The sequence below is a fragment of the Parasteatoda tepidariorum genome, chromosome 3 (genome assembly GCF_043381705.1).
Source record: "Parasteatoda tepidariorum isolate YZ-2023 chromosome 3, CAS_Ptep_4.0, whole genome shotgun sequence".
Taxonomy (NCBI): Eukaryota; Metazoa; Arthropoda; class Arachnida; order Araneae; family Theridiidae; genus Parasteatoda; species Parasteatoda tepidariorum.
The window spans coordinates 54,431,368-54,455,434 of record NC_092206.1 but is presented as its reverse complement, the minus strand read 5'-3'; the positions used below and the strand labels follow the sequence as shown (position 1 = coordinate 54,455,434).

The window sequence follows — 24,067 nt, the reverse complement described above, 5'->3', positions numbered from 1 at the left end:
ACACAAATTTCAAATTTGAGTAATCTGCTTTTGACGCACTTAATTTGCGACTACCCCATCGTTCATCTACGTTATTTTCCGACCATTTTCTGTTTTCGACGCTCTCAATTCATGACTATGCCATCATAAATCAAAATCATTTTTTTAATCCCTTTTTTATCAGTTATTTCAGCTAGTTGTCTAACTTCTATCTCTGAAATTTTCATATACTTTGTTTTAAAATCTCGGTTTTTTAAATATGATATTAATAATACCGTTGCATCCGTAATTGCGCATTTGAGTATTTAAACTTTCATACGAGCATAAATATTTAATATTTATTATTCAGTGATCTTTTTACCGCATTAAGACACACAGCAATAATTATGTTTAATTTTCTGCATTATAAAATCTATCGTGATAAAACTTTAAAAAATGATTGTTGGAACCTTAACTTTTTTAGCAGTATTTAGGCTTGGTCTATATTATATAAAAATCAATAATGGTATGCATAAAATGTTTAACAAATTTTTTTAGCTCATTATAAATTATCTGAGAAAAATTTTGAATTCCTAACATATAAACTATATTGTAAATGTTTTCAAAATATCTTGACGTTTTACGTTTGTTTTTAAAATTACAAAAATGTTACGAAAATCCAAAGTAGTAAGCCGGGGTATTGGAGGAACGGAAGTTACGCTATCATGGGAAGTCAAAGGGTGCATATTTCTGTCCGGTGGAAAGCGAAAATATTTCTTAAACCGGAAGTCAGTTTATTTCCGCCCACTTGCTTATTTCTGTCCGCCTGAGTTTTAGTCACGGTTTCTGTTTTTCTGAATCATTCAAAGTTAGAAGATCCTGAAACAAATCATTTTAAAATATAGAGTTGAAATCTGTGTGGTTAAAATAGGTGATTCTACAAAAAGCTACTAGATTGTAGAAACAAAGAATACATTTGAATATTAACTGAATTAAAAATAATCCCAAACCGAATGAATTGTAGTTTTAAATCTCTTTATAATTCAAGTTTACATCATGAGAAATAATGAAGTTTATTGTTTTCAGCAATTAATCTCAACGGATAACGTCAAATTATTTCCTTTCTGATCAAAAACATCGAAGATATTAAAACATCAAAGATAGTCTAGAAAAGTATAAGTTTTAGACATAAATCTCTACTATTACGTGTAAGATTAATGTAGACTTTGAGTCTAAGATACGATTATAAATGTTTAATTATTTTAAAAAATGTTTTCACCCCATTTAAAAAAATAATGGCATAAAAATGAAATATAAACATAAACAACACATTAAATATCAACAAAAAAATTTTTGTGCATTAAGGGAAAAACGGGAAAACAGGAAATTGTTTTGTTTAAAAGTGATGAAAAAATATTCCAACGTTTTCAAAATTAAGAAATTTAAACTTGAGTTAGAACAACAAGTGCGAAATAATATTTACCTTAAAAATATAATATTGAAATATTATAAATTATAAAATATTTTCCTGAAAGTCTTTTAACATAATGAACCGAAGTAATGTGTGTTAGATATATTCAAGTAAATATTAGAAAATAATGATGTTATAAATAATAGAAACAACACACATTAGTTTATTATTCGTGTTAGGATAGGAAAACAGTTTTACGTCATCTGCTTTTAATGAAGGAAACTATTACGTAAATAATTTATTACGTAATTTACTAATTTAATATTCAATTGATATAAAACGTAATTTTTCCGCAATTAATCAATTAATGATTTTATTAATCTGCTAAGTCCTTGGTTACGCCAAATATTTAGTTAGCAGCTATTTTGAAAAACCTTCAACACGTATTAATATAGATATTTAAGAAATTCATTTTTTTCTTCTGGAAAAATATTTTTTTTCTAATTTGAAAACTAACTTATATATCTAAAGTGTTTATTCAATCATAATTTTAAAACACTAATAAGCTTATTCCTCCTTTAAACTTTATCAAATATAAAAAATTTATTATTGCTTAAAATATAAATGTATTTATTTTTTAATTTTATGAAAATGGAAATATTTTAATTAATTTTATTTTTGGTAAGAAAATGTATATATTTATATTAATTTATCAATTATCTATTTATTTTTCAAAATACAAAATTATTTATTTTCCAACAGAAAATAAAATTAATTCAAATATTTTTCTATCCATATGATTAAAATTAAGTACATTTATATTTTAATATAGTAATTAATTTATTATAGTTGATAGCATTAAGAACTTTAAAAGAGGAATAAATTTATAACGATATTTATTTAAATAAAATTATGAATGAATGCTGTAGAAATATTATTATTATTTATAAATTTTTTTTTTCATAAGAAAATTATTTTTTCTATAAAAAAGCTTTTATTTAATTAAATTTTTAAAATAATAATTACAAAATTAATTTTTACCTACTCATTATTATTATTTATTTTATAATCATTCAAGAATTATATAGATTAAACTAATTCTTTAATAAACATCTATTATTATTTTTAAATAATATACATTGTTAAACGCATAATATTCTTTAATTTCTATTAATTAAATATATGAAATCAATTACTTTTGTTTTTTTAAATATTAGACTTTTTTTATATATGATGCTTTCTTAAATCATTTATTAATTCATTTGAATATACACAGCATTCTTTTTTTATAATAATAATAATACAAATTAATTTTCAATATAAATTTAATTAATTTATTTTTACTAATTTTTTTAATTTATTCAAATATATTATTAAATAATATGGATAATAGTATTAAAACTATCTGTATTACATTTATTTATATTAAATATAAACTAATTTTATGGCTATCAATTTATTCTAGTTCACACATAGGTAGTGACATCAAAGTAACTACACGATAAGCAAAGTAACAACTTACGATAAAGTAAAGCACTACCATTGCCACCCGGAAAACAAAATACTACAATCATGAGAGGGCAGAAATAATTACTTAATAACTGTCAAGGATTAAGAGAAAACATATCGATGAAACTAAAAGATGATATCAGTATCAAATCCCTTTCATTCATACACGTGTTCAGAATACAAAGGTTTAACTTATTTACACATATCTTACCAAGCATTTGTAGGTCAGTGGTTATGATATCCAACTGCTGATCCACGAATACTTTTTGATAGGCATGAGTTTGATCCTCAGCCTTAATTATATTCAATAAATAATAAAATAGATTTAAATAATGAAATAGATTTAAAGTTATTTTATTTCTAACATTCCCACATAGATGGTGCCACTGGAGTAAAAGCATGTGCATGATATCATTTATTTATTATGTAATAAAAGATGACGTCATTACTTCATAATATACGATTTCTCCCCCAAATAACAAAGTTTATAAGTATTGCCACCCTAAACAAGTAAAATAATATTAATAAGTGTTGCCATTACACGAAAATAATAAATAAAAACATTTAAAAAGTAATAATAAAAAAAAACGAAATTAAAATTGAAACCGCAGTAGGACAGAAATAAGCTAATGAGGAGAAATAGACAGTTAATGACGTATTTCCAGATGAAAACTAAAAAGTGTTGCCACCCTCAAAAAAGGTAATAAATTAAAATAATATCAAAAAACGAAACTATATTAAAAACCGAAACTATAACTCAGGCGTGCAGAAATAAGCAAGTGGGCAGAAATAAACTAATTTTCGGCTTAAGACATATTTTCGTTTTCCACCCGGACAGAAATAAGCACCCTTTGACTTCCCATGATGACGTCACTTCCGCATCGCCAATACCCCGACTTACTACTATCAACACACATACAATTAAAATACACTCTAAACAAATTTATTCCTTGTTAGATAGATAGAACCGTCGCTGAACTTTCAACATTCTCCATCAGCGATTACGCTACTGCAATACGCCCTATTGGCTACTTGCAACTCGAGAAGAAGTGAAGTGATTATGTCTAATCATGTGATTTAAATCAGATTTAATAGGATGCCTGTAAGTGACGTCACGTATGGGTGTCGCACCTAATTGGCTTCTGAATCGACAAATGCCACAATTTACATGCGATGTTCCTTGCAGGTATGCAATTGTACGCTCAGATTTTTGTCCAGATTATTAAAATAAATCTGATTTTTTTTTCTTTTCGAACTTCATTCCTAAAAATAAAACAACTTAGCAGTTTTCCTCACTTTTTTTCTTCAAATTCTTATGTCACTGTTTATATTTTCATATTTTATGTTCACAACATCACTTGCTCTCAGAAGGAAGAGACTGACTTGAATAATCATGCAAAAATGTATAAATTAATTTTATTTTCTAAATTTATAATTTTGATTTGTGCCAAATTTTTCTTCTCAGGTGCCTCTAAAAATAATCAGACTGCATTCCTTCTTTTATATTTTAATAACATTATAAAATGGAAAACAATGTCTTTGAAGTTTTAATACTGAAAGAAAATTAAAATAATTGAAATATTTATAATAATAAAGAAAAAAAAAAGGAAAAAAACACCGGTGTGGAGTCCTAGGCAAATGCATCACTTACCATTGCGACTGCTCTGATTCAAAGGGTGACTTTAGTGAGAATTTAATCCTGATTATAAATTTGATTTTCACCAACCCTATTTAAGTTATTATTTACTGGAGATATGTCTAGGTAGTAATAATTAATCGTGTACTTTGAAATATTCTAGAAAACTAGCTTTAGACTTTTCTAATAAATATTTATCTGCAGTGGTAGTAATTTTCTAAATTTCAGTGACTATGAGCGTTCACAGCAGTCACTAAAACAAAATAGCCATTTCCAAGTTAAAAATTATTTTTGTCAGTGTGACGACGCGTTATAAACTTTAACTGTAGTCTTTTTCATATAAGAAAGTTTAATAAAAGGATGCCTTTGATGGGAAGAAAGAAGTCAAAAGGAGACATGACATCAATATGTCAATAGCTATAAAAATACGCACATTTGTTCTTTTCCAGATTTGGTCAGAGTCTCTGCTGGTTACGAGAGTAAGATTTGCTGACCTCTGAAATACGTCGTGTAATTCACGAGTTGTAAATACAGTCCCTGGCCAAATTATAAGACTCACTATAAGATTCTATGTTAAATCTTAATTAATCAGGTGATACTATACAGCTTTATTGTTTATACGCAACTGAAACCGGTTTGCACTTGTTCACGTTCGTGTGTCCATCAGTTGAATTAGGCTATACATAATACAAATTCGACGTTTGGATAAAGACGATATATTATATAAATATAGAATATTTATTATATCAGGTATTATATTATAATAATTAGAACAAATTATTGGACGCACTGCAGTGTTTCAATAATTGCATGTTTTGCACGAGTTTATATGCAATACTTTTATATTCAAACATACATGTAATGGGTTTTAATTCAAGAGATTTTTTATATACTTTCTATTTGTATTTATTTTTAACGTATTGCATTACAATGTCAACCAACTGATACACGAACGTAAATAAGTGCAAACTGGTTTCAGTGGCGTAAAAAAAAAAAAAAAACTGTATAGTATCACCTGATAATTAAGATTTTACATCGAATCTTATAGTGCGTCTAATAATTTGCCTGGGAGGAGTGTATATTAAGGCCTGGTTTCTTAGGACAAGCGCCTTATCTGGGCGTCAGCGTAAAGTTAACGTACCGCCGACGCCAACAAAATACTGTTTTCTTAGCTCAGCGTGAGCAGTCGGTCTAACGCAGACATTATCTCGCATTGCGCATGCATTAATAACGTAAGCAAATATTTATTTTGAATTTGTATTGATTTTGCTATTGTCGACCAGTGCTTTAAAAAACAAATAATGACTTTGTCCAAGAAAAGCACATTATAGCTTAGCTAAATAAAGAAGAAGAGAAAGAAGAAGCTATGTTTAATGTTAAAATCAAAATCTTGGCCGATTTCAATGTTCTGTTGGATGCTGTCCGCCATTGCTTCTGTCGTTAACGTTACGTTGTAATGCAACTGCAGTTGATTCGGACGTCAGTCGTTGCTCAAGCTGAGCGTTCAATGACGTATGCTGTCTAACTCACAAATTGACCAATCAGGGTTTAGCACTCGCTTCAAGCTGACGTTTTGTAACGCCGACCTGTCCTAAGAAATCAGGCCTTTAGTATTTCTAAATATGATTACAGTCTTTTGTTTCATTTAAAAGTTAAACAAATGTATGTTCAAATTCTGACTTTATTACAACTCTGCAATGTCGTATAAAACCCGATACATGAAAAAGAAATGCCTTCAAGTTATTCCTCGAATAAAGGAGTCATGAATAATTGAAAACCTAGAAGTATTATTTGAAGAGTTATTTAAAAATAAACAGTGTTTACAATTTACAACTTTTATATGATGGGTGATACTTACATCTTGTGATATCTCAGAGAACAAACTGATGCTGCGATGTGATAAATCCCCCTGTATCGGCACATTTGAGTCAAGTATGGTCATGAGTGTGGAATAAATATCGAATGGCGTTGATAATCGATTCTCATTAATTCTCAAATTCCTAATAAGCTTCGGATATTTCGTTTCCATCCATTGTGGAGTCACCACGGCGAAGAATGGCAATCTTTCTTCTTGCTTTCCTTGCTGAGTTTCTCGAATGGCTGCGAATCTGAAAATTGTTACAGTTAAAAAATGTAAAGTAATGTTTACAGTATTTATTATTGTAGTAAGTAATTTTAGTAAGTAATGTTTACAGTATTTATTATTGCTTAGATCTCAAAGGCTCGTCAGTTTTTGTGACTCAAAATTAAATTCTTCCAAAAATAAAAGAATAATATGGCAGTTAAGAATGTTTAGAATGTAAAGAGATTTAACACAACATTGATTTTGGAGATTAGGATATTCACCGATATATTAGTTAAATTACAATACAATATCACATTCCTTCCATGTTAAAATGGCCAATTTTTATGCATCTATTTCCGGAAAATTATGAATTGGTTTTAAATTTTTTTAATTTTTTTATTTCTATTATTCTGCCGTGCAATATAAGAATCATCGGAAGCGAAAAAATTCAAACTCAAAGATTTAACACAGCATTGATTTTGGAGATATTCACCGATATCTTTGTAAAGTAATAATAAATTACAATAAATAGGTTAATGATATTATTTAATTATTGTAAATTAATTACTGAATGAATAAAGTCAGCTATTAATTTTTTAATCAAACTAAAAACAATAATAAATTGCTAATACAGAGAACCAACTTGTCGAATGAAAAGTGAGTTAATTTAGATGAGAAAGCATTTTCAAAAATAAATTATTCTTGGTAGAACAAGTCCTTATTTACAAGTAGATATTTAATAATATTTAAAGTTACTTTTATTGAAATAAATGGGTATAAAATTAAATGGTTATAATTGAAATATATTTATTGATAATCAAACAGCAAATTATATTACATACTGCAATGAGCACATTAAAATATGAAAATGGTATGAAATGAATAATAAAAAATTATAATTTAAAAGTTACATTCTGATCAAAATTTAAACTCTTAAAAAAAGAAAAAAACGAGACATTTTGTTTCTTAACTTATTAACTTATTTCCGTATTCTATAAATAAGACATTCATTATCAATAAGATTTGATATCAATGATTTATTATCAGAGCCTTAAGTTATATTAGTTAATGGAACACTATATAAATAATATTTTTTTACATAAATCTGTGATTTAGAGAAATACTCACGTGATTCAAATCAACGATTTTTAAATTAAATATTTCTCAATCCATCCAACCCTGCTTTTTATTTTTCTTGACATTTTCCGCAGCAGCTCTTAGGAATTACCCTCCACTTAAAAATTTTTTGAAATTTTGAAATTTTTAATACAATTAATTTCTATGACATAAAAGATGAAACTTGATAAATAGTTTCTTGTCATTATTTTAAAAATTACATTCCTGATATAAAGAAACATTTACTGAAATGAAATTCACGCTTGAAAATATGAATTATAATAACTCGAATTATATATCCAAGGAATAGTAAAAATATATCCAAGATTTAACAAATGTAAAGAAAATCTCGTAATAAAACTATTAATCAGTCCAGAATTTTTGACGCCTCTAAATTTTAGCGACCCTGGGCGGTCGCCCAGTTCGCATCCCCCTAAGCACAGTCCTGGGAACTTTTTCAAGATATGGCAACATTTTCTTAAATTACGACCTACATAATTGATTCGACAAAGCACAGATTTGTTTGTTAATTGAATAAATAAATATTATTTACTTTTTTTTTAAACTTTTAGAATAAAATAAAAAATGTGAACTCTTACCTATGACCGTGATCACTAAACATAATAAGAATTGTGTTATTTAGAATTCCACTCTCTTTTAAACCAATCAAAAACTTCTCTATGTCTAGGTCTGCATGTCCTACTAAGTTGTAATCATCATGACTCAGTTCTCCGTGAAAGCCAAGAGCAAATTTAGGAACGTCTGAATAAACGTCATAAAACTGTCTCAACCAGTCCAGCATTACCTAACAAGATCAAAGATAGTCATAATTCTGTAAGGTAAATATGAAATTATAACAAAAAGATAAAAAAAATTTCGTTTCACTTTTGATAAAATAAAAATTGATTTTTTGTTATATTTCAAAGTTTAAAATGATCTAATTGTTTTTCTCCTGAAAATATTGAACAGTTTAATAAGTTAGGCTTAAGGAACAAATTAATTTTAAATTTTTTTTTATTCTCATATACTTCTTGATTTATTTTATTCAAATGCATCGCATAAGAATGCAATGTTATCGATAACACGAACCTCAATCGCTCTATTCAGCAAGATGTATAACAGGGCTGTCCAACTGGCAGCTCGCGGGCCGCATGCGCCCCCAACAGATATTGTGCAGCCCGCCAACTTCTTATTCAGGCTGATCGGCCTCAGTTTTCCTTTCTGTTCCATTGCTTTATAATTCATAATTCAACTATTAATTGTTATTGTATAAGAGGTAAGAGGTTATTGTTCAACTTTTTCAAACTGCGGCCCGCCAGGTGATCAGTGACCGGAATTCTGGCCCGTGGGCTCTTTGCAGTTGGACAGCTCTGCTGTACAACAAGGATTGTAATAAGATAACTACTTTTGATATCAAACATTCCTCAGATATTAGGGAGATTTCGCAAATTAACGTTAGATTCCGTACGCAAGATTTGAACCAACTGCGCATGTGCTCTCGTATTTTGTAGATCCTATGTATCTTCACGTTTTGTTTGCCTGATTTTACAAAGCTGCAAGCACACTATACATAGCTGTTAAGCGTTACTTTCTGTTTTAGCCTAACTATGAATTAACAACATGAACATGTTACAGATAGATCAAGACACTACTCAAAATAAAGATGGAGGATTCGTTATTGCAATATGTAAAAAGGAATAGAGTCATTTTACAATAAATGATTCATTGAATAAAAAATAAATGTTCTTTGTTTTAGTTTAAAATTATGGTTCCTTACTAGTAAGATGACCATAAGAAATTAATTTTCTTTTCGCTACCTATAGAATATGTTTATTTTAGTTATACAATTTAGTTTTACGATTTTAAACTTCCATAATATCCACTACGTCCATTTTAAATGTATGTTTTGATTTTGTCGTCAAAGTTAAGATGATATTCCACTATGTTGACGTTTTTAACTTACGGGATTTTGCAAAATTTTTTTTTTTCCACGTAAGTTTGATAATTTTTCTCAGGCGCACGAGCACTTGCAATTACTTCTAAGTTTGCGTATGGAATGGTACGAAATCTCGCTATTATTATTAACTCTTTCGAAGAGTGACGACAACACAATAAAAAAGATACTGCTTTTTAGACCCACTGGAAAAAGAAAGTGGGGAAGGCCGCGGTTGAGATGGGCTGACTCAGTGGAGTCTGATTTTCTAGCAATTAATGAAAAAAATTGGAGATCAAAGATAAATCGGAAGTCATCATGGAGAAATCTACTGAGGAAGGCATTGGCTCACATTGGGCTGTCTAGCTAACTATGATGATGATGATTACACATCTTCCTCAAAACATACAATAACTTTTTATAATTAATGTTTAAAAGTAAATCAGCATTAGTTTACGCATTATAACTAAAAGCTTGGCTTATGCATGGAAAGGAAATAGATTTGTCAAGAAAACCAATACTTCCAGTGTAGCGTGGCGGAAATCGTTAAGTAGAGTATATTATCATGACATTTCATTCTCTAAACATTTGATTATATAATAACATCTATATGAATGTATGCATAAATCTATATAAATATTTTTTTGATAATGCAACCAAAACCTTGTACAATGAAAATTTTTTATACAATTCGCTTTTCTTGAATAAACGCTCGGTCAGAACTTAAATAGAATCAAGAGTTTCATAAGCACTCAGCAGTTGAATTTTTTTTAAAATTGAAAATGAACTTTATTCTGCCCTTTGTACCTGCTGCATAAACTTCTTGATTGGGATAGTTATTCACCAGTTATGAATCAAATAAATTAATAGAATGTAAAATAATTTCAGATTATAGAGCAATAGTTATTTACAGATATTTATTTCATAAAAGGCATAAATGTCTTAAATAAAATAGCTAGGCAGATTTTTTTTAAAAGGACTAGCTTAGATGAAATTACGAGAAAAGAAGCATGTGGAGTCATGGCCTATAATACATTTAAGTAAAAAAAAAAAGTATGAAATTTTGATAATAACATGTTTCTCTTCTGCTTGACTGTTATTTAAAGCTAGTTGGATACAGTATTTGACTATATTTCATCGACTTTAGTGATATAGGTCTACAGTAGCATGTGTAACACACCGATAAAATTTGATCGTAAGTAAACTATTTAATTATGAAAACTGTAGCTTTCAAAGTACTTTTACTGAATTAAGAAACGAAGAAAGTTCAGTTATTTAAATACTTTAAAATTGGCAGGGTGTATATATATATTTTCTTAAATAATAGTAATTCAACCTTGTTAAAAGTTTTAAAAAATAGTACTAAAAATAAATAGTAGTAATATAAATTTTTTTCATACAAGAAATAGTTAATTTGATCATGATCAACTAACTATCATCAATTTGATAGTTAATTGATCATGAGAGATGCATGTTTCATTATTTCACAATGTACACTTGAATTGCGAAAAATTATTAAAAGCATTTTGAAAAAGAAAAGAAAAATAATCGTGTCGTATTTTTGAATAAAGAGTAAATTTCATACTTACGATATGACGAGGCTTGTTTGCGAGACAAAGTCTAGAGTGTTCCTTCATTACTTTATCTACTTCAACATAAAACGACCGCATGTAATGATCTGTTGGTATTGCATCGAATCCTTTCAGTCGGTATGTAAATATACCAGTGTATGGACAATCTTCAGCATAGGCTGTTACATACCCACTAGCACTGAAATTCTTCCACGCAAATGGATACACATTCACGAAGTTTGCGTCATCCATTCTTTTTCTAGTTTCTGGAAGCTCCTGTTCTGTAAAGCTAGTCAATATTGGTATAAGAGCTTGAGGAGTCCCATCACCCACAATGTTGTACCCTTTCATCACGGAAGCCTTCAGAACCTCCGTGAGGTACCTATACGTCCTAGGCAGCTTTCTCATATAATGCAGTCTCGACATAGAGTCGAGACCAAACATCAAAATATTGAGCTTCATTGCAGTTTCTGGAGGACTCAAGCCTCTCACTCGTTTTAGAACAGTTTCGTTTTTGTAGACACCCGCTATGATATTTTTCCATTCAACTCCGTCTAACGATTTGCACTTGGCGTGGAAGAAATCACTTTCCAACTTGGCTTTGTTTCTCTTAGAAGACAGATGCACTACGTTGCCTTTCACAGAGGAGAAATCGTCCACCCTCCTTAGAAATGTTAATTTGCAGTCTACTTTGCGATATCGCTTGATGATGATGGCGTTGATTTTTATAGTTCCTTGGTCTACGTCGATCCAGTCCATTTCTCTCTTGCAGTCAATTTGACCAACGTCTTGAATGTGTCTAAATAAATTAAAATCATGTTTTATAAGTTATGTGAGATAAGTCGTACAATTTCAATATTTACTATACACCAGATAGCAATATTTTTTTTGACAGGAATATTTTTTTTTCTGTATTGCAACATTGCATTAAATTAAATATGAATTTGTCACTTTCTAACAGCACAAGTTCATTTTTATAGCATAGTGTTTAAAAGTGCGGGCAATATAGATCCTAAGCACTTTTTATATTTTATTTTATTATTTTATTTTTTTTTTGGACTTACCGAATAAGAGAAAAATATTTTAATGTTACAAAATAATGCAGTTTCACAAAACTTTCAAGTTCTATTTTTAAAAGTATAGCACAACTAATATAATTGATGACTAAATAGTAAAAGAAGGATAAAAATTATCTACTAATTTTATTGCTGTTACTCAATTGTTTAAACGAACAATGTTCTTAAGGAACAATTGATAAATTAATTTTGATAAAAATGAAAATTGTAAAAGTTTTTTCTCTCCTTCTTAGCTTACTGCGCATGCTTTATTAAGAAAAATTTCCAATTTAAATTTGCGTTCGGTTATCTAGTGAATAAAAAACATTTAACATCACGCGAGAGGTCAATTAGTAGTTTAATAAAATGTAAAAATTTATGAATTTTATATTTGGTGGACTACGTTTTAGATTATTAACATAGCACTAATACTGCAATAAATGATACAATATTAAATAAATGAAAGAAAAAATTATTATTAATTTTATAGTTAATTGCAAATTTAAAAGAAACCATTAAGAGACCCTTACCCACGCCATTTTGAATTTTAGGTTAAATTTTTATATTTGGTTTTCTTAATGTTTTTTCTTACTCAAACTTTTGATGACACTGGCAGCACATTCGGCAGCACACTGTCTTTCAAAAGAGTTAGAAAATAAAGGGATCGCTTTATTAGATTAAGAGGAATAGAGCTTGATAATTTTTAGACATTTTATGAGATTTTCCTTAAAATTTTAAAGCAATAAAAATCTGTGGTTTTGAATCACTAATTTAATACAACACGTTTGTCAGGTTTTAGTTTTTTTTAAGAAGAAAAATGCTGTTTTATTACAGTTTAAAATGATAAAAATAGATTTGGATGGTTCTTATAACGTATATTGCGCAAAAACAGAGATGTATATCAAAAATTTGAAAACAGGCACTTGTATACTTCTGAACTACCTTTCAAAAAATGCTGATTGCAAAACTGTGTTGGTATAATTTCGTCCCAAAAATCTAAATTACCGCATTCTTTATATCTCAAGTTCTGATTAGGTGACATTTTACGTGTATCGAAAGATAATGCCAAATAAAGTAAATATTCATCATCAGTTTAGTTGTGAAAGTTAAAAGGATGATAAGGCATATTTAGAACTTTCCTTCCCCGTGTCCACCCCATCGACAATTGCGTTCGATCGGGAGAGGAAGGGTCTCTTAAATTTATTAAGAACAAAAATTGCTAAATGTGATCCACTTTTCTCATCCTTTTGTTGACAGGGCAAGATTTGCATAGAAAAATTGTATTTACTTGAGGATGATGGGATTTTCATAGTCGAGATCCGGATGTCGACAAGCTTGCTCTTCGTCTGCATCGATGTTCTGAATGCTTTCCAGAGATGGTGACCTGTACCACATAGACCAAATGAAGAGGTGAAAAAACAGCAGGGCAACAAACGTTAGGCCCATCAAGGCCGCGAATTTAATGCGCACCACACGCATAACATTAGCCGTCACCTGCAACAGTTACAACCTTTTACAACAGTTACAACCTTTTACGATAATACTGAAGATGATCACCACTTTACAAAACGATATAACATAAAAAAAAGACTAAATGCTAAAGACACAAAAAAGAAGAACTCATTAAATGTTCGTTAGATGAATGTGCAAATAAAATGTTAATTCACGTTAACTAAATGTCACGTTCTTAGGTCGCTTGTCACAGCTACATTGCCCACTTATTGTCTTTATCTCAAAGCCGAAGTTATTTAAATTGTACAGAATTTTATAGCTCATTAACATATCATTTGAAAAGAAAACTAATGAATACTAAATAAAGGTAGAGGGTGAAAATGCTTTAACAGCGATATATCGACTGTAGGTTAGTTCATTTATTTTTCTGCAACAAAAATAAACGATTTTTTAATAAATATTTTTAAATTCAAATAATTTTCAACTATTATTTAAGAAAATAACATAAATCAAACCAGATTTCAGAAACTGCATTTATTAAAGTAAGATAATTCTTATTGCTTGCTATAAGTAATAGATATAACACGCCGACCGAACTGTGTAGATGTCAGGGAACTGACCTTGCATCAGAAAGGTTCTGGGTTTGAATCCCGGGCTGAATCCATGGTAATCCCTGGGTTTGAATCCATGGATGTTCTTTCCATCTCTGTCCTTACTGTGAGAGCAACGTTGGCAAACCTAATATGATGTCTGTATGACGTAAGGTCATTCTCCAGGTGGGCATTGAAAAAAAAGTTTTTATTTCAAATGATTTTCAAATTGTGCAAGAGAATTATCATTACGTTAGAGCCATCTTCGAAAATTGCAATTGAGAATGAGACAAAGCCTCAACTGTTTCAAATCAGTTTTATGGAAACTATAAAGCGATCGCGAGGTATTTTTCTTCTTCTTTATTGTGGTGATAATTTTCTTTCTAAAAATGGTTTTAGTGCAAATAAATAATAAAAAGCCACCTAAAAGGTAAACAAATAATAAAAAAAATTTACATTTTTGTACTAAATACTGATTTTATAGATAATTTATAATAGTTTAAAGAAAAGGTATTTATATAAAAAAAAAATGCAGTTCGGACTCGAAAAAATATCTATTGATTATTACCTTAATAATATAAAATTATTGAGAGTTGTAACAACTAATAAAAAATATTAGAGAAATTTTAATTTAAAGTTATTCACAACTCTACATTGCTTGAAAACATAGAATATTTGATGAAAGTAACTTGCTCTTAGATATCTTTTAAATTTTACAAAGTAAGGTAACTGAAAAAAAAAATAAGACAAAAATAATTCTGAAAAATTTCATCTACTTTCACTTTACTGAAAATGGCGAAAATATTCTTGATAAATACACGAAGTATGGTCAAAAGTTCGATCTCTCATGAAATCAATTACTGGTTTGTTCACAAAAATGAATAAATAGAATTAATAAAATAGGTAAATTAATAAATAAAAATGAAAAAAAAAATAACGCAAGGGCATTTACGTTTACAATTAGACTGGTTACTACTATTTCCCTGAAAACAACTTCCTTAGTTCTAATTTATACTATTCTATAATTATTACTCTCGTTAAAATGGATGAAGGAAAAAAAATTATACTTACTGATTTATTTAGTTTCATGAATTATTTGAAGGATTAAGTTTTATAAGTTCTTCCTATAACTAATTGGTATAATTATTAATTAAATATTTTGTAATATAATTAAAAAACTAGCTTTTTCTTAATTAAAATATTTTCTTTCGCTGATTTCGAACTTGGCTCCAGCAAAATGGCGTAGAATCTGAATTCAGTTCAAATTAAAAATATATTCACTGGTTAACCTTTAAGAAGTAAATATAAGCTAACTTCGTTGCATGTCACTGATAATGAGCAGTTAAAAATTCTAATGATCCAACCTATTATTCGCTGACACATTATTTGAACAACTAATGTAAGACAAATATTCACTCGTCCCTCGAATGATAGTTTTATATTAATCATCAGCTGATAATGCGTAAAAACTTTGAAAAACTATTAATTCACATTAAATCTGGTGAAAATGATAAAAAAGATAAGAAAAATTACTAAAAAAAGCGTAATTTGACAGAAAAAAAAGTAAAGTAAATACAAATAAACACTATCTTTAGTGTTCGATTAATAAATTAAAGCAACTAACATGTTCCAATTGTAACTCTTTTAGGAAACATACCAAAATATGACAAAAAATAAACAATTCGATATTTTTCAAGAGATAAAACACCAAAATACTGACAAGGAGGGAAAGGTAGAGTTGGGTGGGGTGGAGTAAGACTGGACTTTCATTTATATTTAAAATATGGGGCAGTATCTAAGGACTAGTTTGCTAAATTTTATTCTTGTTGGAACAAAGCGCTCAATTTTTTTTTCTAATGCTAGTGACTTTTGCTGGCCTACAACTTCATTGAATCAAAAATGAGTTTCACTGAGAGTTTATTGTACATTCTTCATAAAGATAGAAACAGCGATATTTATGTACCAAGTGTCAGTTCAGGGGGGAAACTTATCAGGGTTAAAAGGACGTATCACATTTTTTCAAAGATAATGATAATAAAGTAACACTACCACAAGAATATATTACGTAAATTATGACTGGTTTTTACACAGATTACTTAAGAATATGCCTATATTTTTTAAGTATGAAACGTTTAACTGTTAGTACCTAAAAAATGATAAAATTAAAATATTCATGCTTTAAGTTCTTTTTAAATCGAATTTTCTTTAAGAGCAAACGACTCTTGAGGGATTGCACATTTCAAAGAAAGGCATAAACTGCTATAGGTAAAGGAAAAATTGTTTCCTGTGCTCTTTTTACACTGATTCAAATGAAAGTTGACATGAATCGATAGCACTTAATTCAGAAGTTGTAAAGTTTATAAGCCTAAGAAAGTACAATTTTTAACATTTAAATCTATATACTTTTCATACTATTATATCGAAATTATATAGACAAGTGAGAATTATTTTCTGCTCTGAGAATCATACTTTGTATTAATAAAACCCTTATTACTTCTAAACTATTAATCCAATTGGCTCGTGTCTCATTTGATTCAGTGAAAAGATTATCTAAGAGAACATTCGATATAGTTATGATATAGCGATGTAAAAAGTGTTCATAAGTTTTAATTTCCTCCAGTAGATAGTTTCTAAGTAAAAAACAATACTTTTCATACGAAAAAAACCCATACAACTTCTGAATAATTATTTTTCTCCACTCTTATTTGGTCACAGATAAGCCTAGAAATACATTGGAAACATTATTTCATTTGTTTAGACGACAATTTACGATGCTTAAATAGATATAAGTACACAAAACCTTTATAACTTCTAAACTATAAGTTCTTTTGTTGTAGAACTTACTATGTTTGGTGTATCTTGAGAATGGGCACCTTTATCTCAAGTGCTCCATGTACGTCGAAATCTTTCAACTTAATAATTTTTGAAGCTAATCAAGCTTTCCCACTATCAAATAATAACAATAATTTTTATTCTATTATCGTTAGACTTGAAGTGCAGGTGCTCCGTAGAATAACCAGAATACAACATCAATTCCAAGATAACTTTCAACCTAATGCTCTTTTTAGCATTAGTCAAAAAAGAAACAAATTCTTTTATATATTTGTATTAGCAAGGTTATACTATAATAATAACAATACCGTTGTAAGTACAGTGGGTCCACTAAGTTATAGTACACTTTTGACAAGTGAACAATCAAAAGTGAACCATGATTCTTCGGACGTATATAACATGTATAATATCATATAACATGTGTAGATACATGTATAATATCCAAAATAAACGGAAAATAATTACTAGTCACTGCCTACGAAGCACAGTAAAAATAGCTTTAAGATAAGAGCCATTAGTTTCACCCAAACACCTTCTCAAAGAATGAGCAAACTATTATAACAAGTCCGATTACGATAAATTTTATATCGTTACATTCGAATAGGCCAGACAACTTTCCCACTTCTCATAACAGTACAGAAATAGAAAGTTATTGTTTCTCTATGAGATGCCATTAAAAATTCAACTTCTCGCCTAAAAGTGTCTGATACAGCAACAATATACACATATAAAATAAGCGCCAGAAGCAACATTGTTAGAAGATAAGCTGCATCAATAGGCTCATTATCAGCTGCATACTTACCTGATTATGAACGACATAATTGGCCGGACACGACTAGAACAGAGAAAAGGTATTAATAATCTAGAAGACACCGTCTGTGTTTCGTTCCGGCACTCAATTTGCCCTGGACTGGCAAATGTCCAAAACGGACGATAAGTTTCTTCATTTAATTTAACAAATGTTACATGACGTTTATTGTTGTAGGAGAGAAAATCGAGTGTCCTTCTTGGAGCTTAATGAGATTTTGCCCCAGAAGCAGGATTCCATGACAATTGATCGTCTTATTATAGGAATGGAGATGAATTTTGCACTTGACGCGTGTTTTGTCCACTTGATTTATTTATGGAGACATTTTTTGATTCGAACAGTCCATGCATATTGTGTGTTGTATGATTTAATATTATCGATGATTGTTCGAATCATGCTGCTCGGTTATTTTATGGTAATATCTTAGTGGTAATTTTTTTTCCCCAGTTGATTGTTACATCGCTTAATTTCATGAAGTTGTTTACTATCTTATCACCTTGTAAATTTTGCTTATGATATATGATTCGGACCTTGTCATATTTTATTCTTAAAATTGCTGTTCTAAGCTTTGTATGTTTAGACATTTTTTTGATTCGAACTGTCCGTGTATGTCATGTGCTGTATGATTTAATATTATCGATGATTATTCAAGTTATGCTGCTCGGTTATTTTATGAACCATATCTTAGTGGCAATTTTTCCCCCAGTTGATTGTTACACCTCTTAATTTCATGAAGCTGTTTACTATCTTATCACCTTGTAAATTCTGCTTATGAACGGATCTTGTCATATTTTAATATTAAAATTACTGTACTATGTTCTGTAATTATAGAAACTTTTGCATTCGTTAAAAAAAGAAAAGTTAGCTTATTGAGTTAATCATTTAATTTGTATCTGAGACATGCGTTTCGTCATTTTGATTTATTATTTGATTTTGCGATTATATATCATTTATCAACGAAATATCACGAATAGTATGCTCTTATATACTAAGCGTATACACATTAAAAGATTTGATAAGAAGAATCATTTCCTTGTAAGAATGATTGAAATTTTCAACAGCAAAATTATTGTTTCACTTTTTCAATTTACGACAAGTTTATAAATACTTTTTTTTTTATCTGTTGGCTATCATATAAATATAAAGAAGTATCACACTTAGGATTATTCTTATTAACTAAGTGTAGAGTCTTGATAAACAGAATAGTTTCTTTGTCAGAATGTTCAAAATTTTCAACAGAAAAATTATTATGCTTCACATCTTACAAAAGTTTTTTTACGTACTTCAGATAGTTTTGCTTAACTAAATTGTGAATTGCGAAGCATATATGTATTTTAAATACTATTTTTGAAATTTTTTAATATTTATTTAAATATTAGTAAGTAAAACAAACCGATCTATTGCATGTTTTATATACCGTATCGCATGCTGTGATTAATATTTTAAAAGAACATCAATTGTTAGAATGTATTAACAAATGCAACTAGAAATGTTTAGAATTATGCTATGGTTATTTTTTTCAAACGAACTCCAGTATTGAAATTAGTAAGATGTGGTTACAAGTGTTCATGGACAATATTTAAGAATAGAACATTTAAAATGTTGACATATGAGAGTTTTGTATGACCAAGTGAGAAAAACTTTTGTACCCGAGTTCTGTTATTATAAGACAAAAAAAAAGAAAAAGCTAACTGTGTTTTACACAGGCTGGGATACCTACCTAGATTTAGGCAAAATAAGATTTCCTATTATGTCAAATGATTTGATTACTTTATTCCATACAAATTTTGATTAGAACCACGATGGCTCAGGGGGCGTTCGCCTTATATAGCGTTCGCCTTCCAATCAGATGAGCCGGGTTCAAATCCCAGTGATGGCTGGCGGATACGAATTCCGTATCCGGTTCGCACAGACCGCAATGCTGATAGGAAATACCCTCAGTGGTAGGCGGATCATGGGTTAAAGTCCCCTTACCGTCAGGCTAACCGTGGGAGATTCTCATGGTCTTCCTCTTTATGTAACGCAAATGCGGGTTAGTTCTATAAAAAAAGTTCTCTACGAAGGAAACTCTCTCCCAAAACTTGATACAGGAGTTCCCTTGTCTTCTGTATTGGGTTCAAAATTACAAGGCTACGTAGTAGAACATTAGTAGACGTAAACTCAAAAATTAGGTCGGTTGTTCATCGACGGTTTTAAAATAAAATAAAAAAGTTTTGACTCAATTCACTTCAAAATTTATGAGGTGCTCCAGACAAATTGAATATCACTTATCGAAAAAATGAAACTTCTAAATATTGGCTAACTGCCATACTTCAAGAAATGATCCCAAAATAGGACAAGTAACAAATTACTCATTCAATTAAAGCAAATGAGTTGTTTGCACAGTTGGTTGAGTTCACTTGTTTTCAAATCATCATTTACATTCGTTATTCATTTTTTTATTACTGAATAAATAATTGTTAAATTTTTATAAAGCAGGATTTTCCCGAAAAATATTGTCGGCGTTTCATTTGAAACCTTATCAAACAAAATTTATTCCATCAAAAAAAAAAAAAAAAAAAAGAAAAAAAAAATGAAGTATTTTAAATCTTAAAAATAATGGCCCTTAAGAAAATTTCAGCACAATTTTTGATCTTATGCTTACTAAACTACGAACTAAAATTTTGTCTCAACCGTTTAAAAGTCTAATCTTAAATATGTTTTACTTTGATGATATTTTAAGATAAGTTACAAAAACGTTATTTTTCTGAATTTGTTTTATATGGATTTATCTTCTTGATTCTCTAAACAGTCATAGGGTAAACGCAATATGGGAAATAAAGTACGGTAAGACAGGAGAACGATTGAAAGTTTGATCCGTTTATACAATTTTACTTTTTGCGTATTTTACCGTAGCTTTGAAAATACTTAAGCAAATAAAAGAAAGTTTTTACATAATTATAAAATTTGTTTGTCTAAGAATAACTCCATTTAAAATATAATTTTTTGGTACAACTGTTATTTTTTTATTATTTATAATAATGGCCAAAAATTTTGAATTTTAATGAATACAAATTTTAACATCATTTTAAACTATATAATTTTAAATCTGGTAAAATATGTGAGAATGAATAATAGAACAGTTCTTCAGAAAGGATAATTTAAGTATAAAATATTTTTTTTAAAATGCTATACACCTTTGAACAACCACGGTTGCATCTTAATACGAGAAAATCTGATTGCTACATTAAAATTGATGAAGGTATTCTGTTTTTATTTTGTGCACTATACAATATTATTACCTTAACAAATATTACTAATAAATTGATAATTATTATTCTAAATATTCATAAAAATATTTTAAATTGCTTAAAAAATTGGATTCATATTTCTCTGCAGTAAGTCCTAAAAATTCTTAACTAAAGAACTTATTATTAAAAGGTAAGAAGTGTTTTTTTTTTCCTTATTCATCGAACAAAACAGCTTTTGATAGCAAAATGAGTAAACAAGCTTCTTGCTGTTGCTAACTTTTCTAAACCTACACTATTTGAAATTTCTTTCTAAAATTACTGTAAAATCACCAGGAGCAGTCTGATCATCCAATTAACCGTAAAGTTTACAGTGAAGAACATTTTTTACCTTTACAGTTTTGAAACCGTTTGCAAGTAGTATAGTTAAAAAAAAACATGAATATAAAATTGTACCGTATTTTAACCATTTACAACTAGCATGGTTTAAAAACCATAGAAAAGAAATTTGATGGGGTGCTGGAGCAAAGATTTTCATTCGGTAATGGAGTTAGGTTGTGGTTGAGTTGTGTTTAATCCAATGAATTTGGGAATGTGGTTTAATTTGTTTATCTTTTGTTTGACCTATCGTAAAAGTTGAGAAATACAAGTTTTTTTGTGTTAAGCAGCTTTATGGTGCTGATATCTCTGCATGATTGAGAGGAAAATTGGAGAGTGCAGAAATCTTCATGTGTTGAAGAGAATGGAAAAAAAATATTGTGGTGTCAACGCAGGGACTCGAACCCTAGTTCTGTCAGTCATGAGGTTGACAGATTAACCCTTCTCGGCTGCAACATGTACCCAGCTGAACGGAACTAAGTGGCTTCATTTGGTGGGCCTAGTTGGTGCGATAAAATTTCGGCTATTTAACCGTATTAGGTGAAAGCAGTTAATAAACGCTTTTTTTCAGAGTAAATATAGTCGAACCCCGCTATAGTGAACACGGCTTATAGTGAACTCCCGGATATAGTGAACGAAATGCTCGGTCCCGTTGCTTGCTATACGCGTATAATGTTATTTTTAGTGGATATAATGAACCAAAAAAGTGAGGAAGTTGGATATAATGAACTTTTTTCTGTCTTCGACTGATTCCCCCCCCCCATTTTCTTTGTAATAATTTTGAAATTTCTACTTCAAAATAAATACATATACCGATTTTTAAAACCATCTATAGAAACTACTTTTATGTGCTCGAATGGCAGGTTAGACAGGTTTAAAAAGCGGAATAACAGAAATTCAGGAAAAATTATCTGAGAGTCGGGAAGTGTTTCCATATCTGATGTTGAGGATTGCTCATCAACTAAAGACTACTAATTTTTATTTGTACGCAAGACGAAGAGTGATGAAAAATAACACATTTTTTGCTACTACGTAATATTTTTCAGTCAATTATATGAATTAATGTAATAAAAGGGAGGAATTTGGAAACCATTAGTGAAATTGCCGGCGTAACGGATATAGTGCACTCCCGGTTATAGTGAACCGAAATTTCGGTCCCTTGAAGGTTCACTATAGCGGGGTTTGACTGTAGTTTCAATTTATGGTTATTTGCCTGCTTTGTTTGAATATGGTGAAATAAAAATTAGATAAATTGTAATTTAACCATTTTTTCTGCGAAATTTCTAACAGTGTGTATTCCTAAAATCACTGAATTGTTTCTTAAAACCATCTTCCATAAAAAAATTTCAAGTAGAAACTGAAAAAAAAAATGAATATCCAATCTTTTGAAGGGTTACAAGTATACGTATTCATAAAAAGATAAAGGGTGTGAGCGAAATTTCGACGTCATAGAGTAATAATTTACGAACGAATGGGTGTTAACCGAATCTTGAAACATCAGTTTTTGATTAATATGATGAATACTGTTCAATAAATTTCTTTTGGAAGGAAAATATCCTCTTGACTATTGAATGAGCTTTAGAAAATTACTTATAATCGATTAATCGAACTCAGAATTTTATACCACTTTATTTGTCGATTTAGTTTATTATTTTTTGTTAGGAATAAATTAGGAGACCTGTTGTGAGTCACGGAATGATAATTGTTTCTCTTACAATTTTCATCACCATCAATTGAAAATATAATATAACAATAAATTTTTTATCTTATTTTAAGATTGTTTTAAAAAGGTATTTTATTTTCAACAGCTTTTATTCGCTTATTTGTTTTCGAAAAATAAAATAATTCAATGTAAGAGTTCTTTAGTACCTTAATTTATAAATAACGAATTTAAATTTTGTTTTTAAATCATTGTTATTTAAATATTAGCTAAGTTTCAAAATTCTTTCTTTACGATAATTTTGCAAAAACATAAATAGCATCTATATTAACCCTTTGGCGCAGAATGGTCACCAGTGCCCCATTTATATATATATATATATATATATATATACAGGGTGTCTCAGTTAAGCGTTTCAGAACTTCTAAGAGGGGTAGGGGGCATCCTGACGACTCGAAATCATATAGCAATGTGGGGTCGGAAATGCTTTCCTTAAGCGGTGACGTACACAGAAGCACCATAAAGAAAAGAGACCGTAAGTGAAAAATCGCTATAATAATACATTGAAAAAATTATATGGCCTCCTCGGTCACCCGACCTATCATGTCATGATTTCTGGAGTCATATGAAAACACTGGTTTATGTCACCCCTGTTGATAATGCTGGTTGCAAGAATCGTAGTAGCTGCCTGCGAGATATGCCTGGAGTATTGCAGAAAGTTCGAATGTCCATGATCCGGAGATGTGAGGTGTACATTGTAGCCGGTGGCAGAAACTTCGAACACTTACTTTGGCCCATGTACCATATAATTTTTTCAATGTATTATTATAGCGATTTTTCACTTACGGTCTCTTTTCTTTATGGTG

The 24,067-nt window shown here is 29.5% G+C and overlaps 1 protein-coding gene across 3 annotated transcripts in view; it reads right to left on the bottom strand.

Moving 5' to 3' along the window:
* The window catches only part of LOC107437562 (uncharacterized), a 54,956-nt gene that overhangs the window by 5,993 nt on the left and 24,896 nt on the right, over positions 1-24,067 (bottom strand). For 2 of the 3 annotated variants that reach the window (XM_016049617.4, XM_016049618.4), the window contains exons 2-5: positions 13,543-13,748; positions 11,218-11,998; positions 8,295-8,500; positions 6,373-6,622 (exon numbers count right to left, since the gene is read on the bottom strand). In XM_016049617.4, the coding sequence (XP_015905103.1) occupies positions 6,373-6,622; positions 8,295-8,500; positions 11,218-11,998; positions 13,543-13,748 (1,443 nt within the window). Of the gene's footprint in view, positions 1-6,372; positions 6,623-8,294; positions 8,501-11,217; positions 11,999-13,542; positions 13,749-17,930; positions 18,759-24,067 lie in introns of those variants that run through there. The other variant, XM_071178650.1, reaches the window with a different exon arrangement.